The sequence below is a fragment of the Terrapene carolina genome, unplaced genomic scaffold, assembly GCF_002925995.2.
Source record: "Terrapene carolina triunguis isolate 2854851 unplaced genomic scaffold, T_m_triunguis-2.0 Scaffold31133, whole genome shotgun sequence".
NCBI classification, from domain to species: domain Eukaryota; kingdom Metazoa; phylum Chordata; order Testudines; family Emydidae; genus Terrapene; species Terrapene triunguis.
The window spans coordinates 32,387-39,101 of NW_020695484.1; the positions used below are offsets into that span (position 1 = coordinate 32,387).

Genomic DNA, 6,715 nt, shown 5'->3' on the forward strand with positions numbered 1-6,715 from the left:
GCACCACTCACCCATACACACACACACACATGTCTGCACAGAGAGCAGATCACACCCAGAGCCCTGTACAGACACAGGTCCCCCCCTCCTCACCAGCGCACCATCCCAGCTGTCCCGGAGCTGGCTGGGGGCGGGGAGATCCCGCGGGCCGCAGCTGTGCACCCCCCTGAGCTAGGTGGGGGGAAGGGGCGGACGGACCGGGCTGGCTGCAGCGAGCCCAGAGCTGCCCTGGAGCGGGTTGAGGGCCGCTGGGCTGCGCGCCCCGCTTCGCTTCCGGCCCCTCCCGCGCTCAGCCCGGCCCCCTCCCGGCGCCCCGCCCCCGCAGGACCCGGCTCTACCGAGCTCCGGCTGCAGCCCGCGCCCTCCACCCCGCTCGGCTCCAGCCTGGCCTCGGCTGTTTACCAGGGGCCTCGCCCGCCGGCCGGGGCGCTGCAGCGCGGGGACACCTAGCGGCCGTAGGAGGCACTGCCGGGGCAGGGCTCCTGCCTCTCCCCGCGGGGCTGGCTGCGCTCTTGTGGGCCCTGCCCCGCTCCTGACACCCTCCCGCTCCCATCGTCCAACCTGGCACCCACAGGAGCCAGCCCAGCGCCTATGGAAAGTCACCGCTAGTTGCAGATCTCAGGGAAAGAGCCCGGGGGCAGACAGGTCACCAGCAGCCCAGGCCGGCCCTGCTGCAAAGCCAACGGCCTCATTAACTGCCTGTTAATGCCAATACTCCACTACAGAGCAGCGTGTGCCCGGTGGGACATGACAAACTGCCATCCCACGTAGCATCATAGACGATTAGGGCTGGACGAGACCTCAGGAGGTCATCATCTAGCCCTAGGTCTCATGGCCTCCTGCCTTTTGGATACGGCCTGAGCCCTTTGCAGGGGCACCCAAGGGAATTAAATTATTTGGGCAAGATCACTCCCTTGGGTGCCTCTGCAAAGCCTGGCTTGGAAGACTTTCGGGATTGTGAAAAATGCCTGTATATTTAGGTTGTAAATCAGTGACCCCGTGTTCAAATCACTCCACATTTCCCAGGAAAATTCCAGCCTAGATCCAGTCTTGAGGCTGATCTGACCTTTTTTGTTTCCAGCCCTACGTGTCTATGATTCTCCGGAGCTTCATATTGTTTCTGAAGTAATATGATGATAAAACAGCGGTGTGGTGGGCTAACATAAGATGCATATCTGGGGGCTGTTGTACTAATGGCTTAATAGCGCGTCCGTGGTCAGTATCTAGACACACCGACACATATAAACGCCGTTTTCCCAGGAGCAGGAACGTTAGCCTTGTTCTCCTGACCAAACCCCAGCCCAAGTTCCTGTCTCACTCGTTCAACGTCGAGTGAAAGTATCTGCGGGACACAGGAGTTTCCTTTCTGCCTTTTCCAAAACTGCTGACTCATGTTGCTGGCGCAGCTGCTGTTTTGTTCCACTCCACTCAGTGGAATGCGACCACCTCTCTGCACAGCCCAGTGAGCTCGGTCTTCAGTTTGTTTCTAAGGCGCGTGGGGATCTTTAGGGAGAGTAAGGGGGCTAATGAAATGGAAGATGATGAGGTTACTGAGAGCCAGTCTGGATGTGTGCATTGGTAAGGGGAGCAGTGGATGAAAAGAGGAATCCCAGGCTTAGCACACTAACCCCAGACTGGTCTATCTGGAATTCCAGGAGTGGAAGAAGCTGGGAAAGGGGAAAAATTCTGGGTCCGAGTCTCTGCAGCTGATTACAACCAACTGTGCTGACTCAGCCCCAGAGGAGCCCAGGCCTCACTCCCCAGGGCCTCACAGAAAGGTGGGGGAGAAACCCTGAAAGCCCCTGAAAGGCCATGGAAACCCAGAGGGATCAGGAGAAGCGTCCAGTGAAGGGAAACTACAAGAGGATCTGGAACAGCAAAGACCCAGAGACAGGCCTGCTTGAGGCTGACCCATTACGCTGCTACAGCAATCGCTCGAAGGTCAATTTGCAGCTGAATTCAGATTTCATTGTTAGCCTGATTTACTCTCCCTTTCAGGGCCGTCCTTAGGATTTATGGGGCCCTACGCAGTATTATTAAACTGGTGCCCCTATGCCCAACAGCAGCCCGGGCTCGCATGTGTATTTTAGATAAGGAGGGTCTTTTGAAGGATGTATTTAAAAAATGGTATGTCTGAAAATCCAAGCATTTAAGGCTAAAGATGAATACTCAGATTGTGCATCTAAAAATCTATGCAAAGATTTTGTAGAGATGTGATTTTATTTTTCTGGGGAGGGGGGGTGCTCCATCTCCGCCCCAAGGCCCCACCCTCGCTCCACCTCTCCCATCCCAGCCCCCAGTGCCCTACCTTCACTCCGCCTCTTTTCTTTGTAGTGCTTTCACTGTAAGAATAAATGCTTGCTTATAAAGGGCTGTGGGGTAACTTATAACTGCTGGCAATTACAGCTGTTCCTAGCCTTTGGAGCGACACCACAGTGCAGACATTAGCCTGTTTAGGCCATCTGGCTTGCTGGGGGAATGTCACACTGGAAGGCAGGGAACTGGAAAAACCCTGGTTGGGAGGGAGGGAGACGTGGGGTTCTGCCCAAGAGAGGTGATGGCTAAGGAGCCAGGAGCCTAGAATGCGTGTCCTCGAGGGACCACAGGGGAGGAATATAGTTGCAGTTGCCCTGGACTGCAACAGTCCCATCTTCCCAAAGCAGAGGAGAATAAGGCCACATGATTCTTTATTGGGCCAGGTGGGAAGATCCAGACTCTCACTTTCCATGTAACAGGGCCTGACAGCGGAGGAGGAAAGTTTGCAAAGGAAGCAGATCGGTAGCATGGAATCCTGCGCAGCAGGTGGAGCTGGCAGAGAATGGACAAAGACAGAGACTGTGGTAGAGGGAAGAATGCAAGAAGAAGAAAAAAAAAAAAAGAAAGAAAACCAGACAAAAACCAAACAGATAAAAAAAACATTTTTTTAAAAAATGTTGTCAAGTGTATCTGATAAAGTGGGTTCCAGCCCACGAAAGCTTATACCCAAATAGGTGCCATAAGGTTCTGGAACAGCTGATCCGCAGCCAGCCAGGGAGCTGTGGAGCCACTGTGGCTGGCGGGTGCTGAGCACCCCCTATTTTTTTCCCCGCGGGTGCTTCAGCCCCAGAGCACCCATGGAGTTGGCGCCTATGAGCTGGACAGAGAATCCCCGCTGCAACAGTTTTCCCTCTGACAGCTCGCAGACCGCAAGGACATGGAGTTGAGAGTCTGTCTGGTGCTTCAGAATTTGCTGAAATCTTGGTACCACTGAGGAAAAAGCAGATGCTGAGAGGCTCTGGACCACCTTCACTTGCCCAGAAACAAGATACAGCACGTCACTACCGCCCCCACCCCCCTGCTGCCTTAAAAACATAAAGTGCATTTTAAAAAAAATGTGTCAAGTTCGATCTAAATTGATACAAATACGTTGGGTAGAAAAGTCGGGGAGGGGGTGCGTGTGTCCCTGTGCATACAGTAGCCACTTCAGGTGAGCTCTGACGTCTCCGCTTGCCCTTGCGCTCCATTCTCCTCTCTTGGCGTGAGTCTGGCAGGCTTGCTGCAGATCCAGTATCGCAACGTGTCGCACCAAGAAGAGGTGACGGCTTCATCGTTCAGATATGCGCACTCACCCTGTGCTCTGACTTCAAACCTGCATTGCAAGCACCACGGAATTAAAGTCAAGGCTTCGTATTCTATGCAGCACAGCGGACAGAAAGCAAGCGGCAACGGCCTCTACATTATGTACCACTGTCCCCTTTTGTATAGTCCAGTTAGTCCAACATCCCTGGTTATGGTTCATATTAAACGCTGCTCTCCAATTTTTAATTTCAGTGTGATGCAAAATTTTGGTGCAAAGTTCCAAACACAATTGTCAAGGGAAACTGGGAAGTTTAAGCAGCTAGGGTAGGGACAGCTGGGGCGTTTCTTATCTAGGAAAATACCGAGTTTTGGGACCCAATAAGCAGTTGAAACGTTTGTCACCGGGAAGGGGATGCATCACCTTTGTCTCTCCCCATTTTGGGGACATGAAGGAGAGGACTAAATTTGGGGAAGGGGGTTGAATTCTTCTTTCACAACGCCAGCAATCCGTGATAGCAACTATCTGCCCCAGGGTCTGGGACTTCATCCAGTGGCGATGGGGAAGTCTGCTGGCTTGATGCTTCTGTTAAAATGGTCAGCAGCAAAACAGTTACGTGTGGATGCTGAAAACGGCCTTAGTAGGGTTGGGTTAAGTCCAGCTGTAATCAGCGGAGCTATTAAGGCTTGTCTCAGAGCTATCACAACAGCAGTTCTGTCCGTTTCCTCAGGGATATGTTTTACTCCTCGAAACAGTTCAACATAAAGCAAAGAACTAAACTGGGCCCTGCCTCCAGCCAGCCCCTACCTGCTCCCTGCAGATCTCAGCGGAGCAGCTGGCTGGCCTTTGAGCTAAGCCTGCAAGTCACCTGATCCTCTCTTGTGATCCCTGGCCTCAGCCCCATCAGCTAACCAGTCACATTTATAGCCAAGCCAACTTCCCTGATAGGGCCCCCCCATTGACAAGAAAGAGAACTCACCAGTGATTGAATTCGGTGCCGTTGGTCCATTTCCAGGGCTGGCCCGGTTCCCTCCGGAGGCCGATCCAGTGCTCAGAGAGGTCTTTATGGCGCTTGATGAAAGCCTTTCCAAAAGAGGAAGTGAAAGATATTATTCATCACAACCTGCATTCAAGTCTCTCTGTGCTGCTGATGGGGCCTCGTGCAGTCTGCAGGGCTGTTCTAGCTGCCAGCGACAGCAAAGCCTGCCTTGTTAAGGTTGCGGCTGGGGCCTTACCAAATTCACGGCCGTGAAAAACGCATCACGGACCATAAAATCAGACCTCCTCTGTGAAATCTAGCTATGTGGGGGGAGGGGCAGGGCTGGGGGCGCCCAAGCTGGGGGCTACTACCGTGTCTCCATCTCCAGCTGCTAATCACCGGGATGGGGAGGGACAGAACTTATTCCTCCCTTGCACAGCTGCTCTCAGGGGAGACCAGACCCCCTCCGGGTACCTCCTCCAGTTGCAGGAAGCTCCAGGGCTGGGCGGAAGCTCCAGGGCTTCCTGCAGCCGTAAGAGGTTGCCAGAGGTGGAGGTGGATCTGATCTCCCCCGTGCTGCTGGGAGCACCCGGCAGCTGGGGGAGGTACCCAGAGGTAGGTCTGATCTCCCCCGTCAACTCCCGCCCGCAAGCAGCTGTGCAGGGGAAGAGCAAGTCCTGTCCCTCCCCAGCCAACCCGGGACTAGCAGCTCGGAGCCTCGGGCTGGGGAGCTAACAGCAGCACGGGGGAGATCAAACCCACCTCCGGGGGGGCAACAGGGGGGCACGGTCAGGAGTAAGGGGGGAGGCACACCACTCAAAAGTCTGGGGACTACTGCTTTAAAGTCTGAAAGGGTCTCTCACCATTTCCTGCGGGGTGTCGATCGCAGCCAGGGAGGCACCGGAGGAGGAGCAGTTGCTCTGGCTCTTGTTCCAGGTCCCTTCGGCCTCGGAGAAATAGTAACATTTCCCTCCATAACCGACCCAGCCGTCCGGGCAGCAGCGGGCAGCAACTGGAGGATCAGGGCCAACTGAAGGTGGGTTAGACTTTACTCCTGAAAATGAGAAAGTCAAAAAGGGTCAGAGATTCTCTCCCTCTCTGTCTAGGAGGGGGGTAAGGGGCAATAAATGTTCTCAGAACCAGAGACCCCCATTAAACCAAGGATAGTGCAGCTGCTGTTCCAGGCCTCAGTTTCCCTCTCCAAGGTTGGTCTCCTCAGCTTCCCAGCCACTGCTCTGTGCTGCAGATGTAGCTTCGCCCTCCATTCAAGTCCACAACAAATGTATCCCCTTCCAGGTTGCCAAGGGTCCAAATTAAGAAGTCCCAAACAAACAAAGATGTCCTGCCAAACCTCAGGACTTCCCATCAGTTCACCCTCTCCACCCAGTTCCCAGCCCTTTTCCTTACAGACCCTTGCTCAAGGCCTTCCAAGGGAGCCTGCCTGCCTGGTCCCTGTGGTTCCAGCTCTCAGTCTCTTTATAAGGCCCAGGTGATTAAGCTCTCACTTGACCCTCCCTCAGGCTAGGAAGCAGCTAATTAACTATGGCACGAGTGAGGCTGGCCCCATCTCCCCTTAAAGGGACCAGTTGCCCTGTGACACCCAGATGCCATTTCATGTTACTGATTGTCACAGCGATTCCAGACCCTGTTTATGGTAAACCTCTGGCCCCCTCTACCATAGGCGCCAATTTCCTGCATTCCCGGGGGTGTGTGCTCGAAATACAATCCTTTCATTGCAGAGGCGGCACAGGGATGGTCACCCATGGGTAACACTAGAGAGCTGATCTAAAGAGCCAGTGATGAAGTAGTAAGAGGGAAGGAGCGGAAGTTGGAGGCTGGGGAGGTGTGAATATGTGACTGTGATCGCTCCAGGGCAAAACAGGAGGTGCAGAGACTGAGGGCTGGGAACTCACCAGCCAGAACAATGATGATAGTGATCAAAACTACGAAGACGCCAACTAGGAGAGCACGTTTCTTGAACTTGCGGTTACATGAATCACCTAAAATAGGGAGAGCGGTGTTATCTAAATAATAATGGGAAATGATTTGATTTCCAGTGAGACAAGGAGTGTGAGGTAATAGCTTTTATTGGACCCATTTCTGTTGGTGAAAGAGACAGCATTCAAGCTACACAGAGCTCTTCGGTTCTGTGTAAGCTCAAAAGCTTGTCTCTCTCAGCA

The 6,715-nt window shown here is 53.7% G+C and overlaps 2 protein-coding genes across 2 annotated transcripts in view; both read right to left on the reverse strand.

Moving 5' to 3' along the window:
- Window positions 1–111, reverse strand: part of LOC112118342 (zinc finger protein 501-like) — a 7,421-nt gene extending 7,310 nt beyond the window's left edge. Inside the window, exon 1 of the mRNA XM_026662888.2 lies at window positions 94–111. The gene's annotated coding sequence lies outside the window, so the exon portion shown is untranslated. The remainder of the gene's footprint in view (window positions 1–93) is intronic.
- A 3,351-nt stretch (window positions 112–3,462) lies between these two features.
- Window positions 3,463–6,715, reverse strand: part of LOC112123589 (early activation antigen CD69-like) — a 4,876-nt gene continuing 1,623 nt past the window's right edge. The window contains exons 2-5 of the mRNA XM_026662886.1: window positions 6,449–6,535; window positions 5,399–5,589; window positions 4,536–4,639; window positions 3,463–3,628 (exon numbers count right to left, since the gene is read on the reverse strand). Of these exons, the coding sequence (XP_026518671.1) occupies window positions 3,463–3,628; window positions 4,536–4,639; window positions 5,399–5,589; window positions 6,449–6,535 (548 nt within the window). The remainder of the gene's footprint in view (window positions 3,629–4,535; window positions 4,640–5,398; window positions 5,590–6,448; window positions 6,536–6,715) is intronic.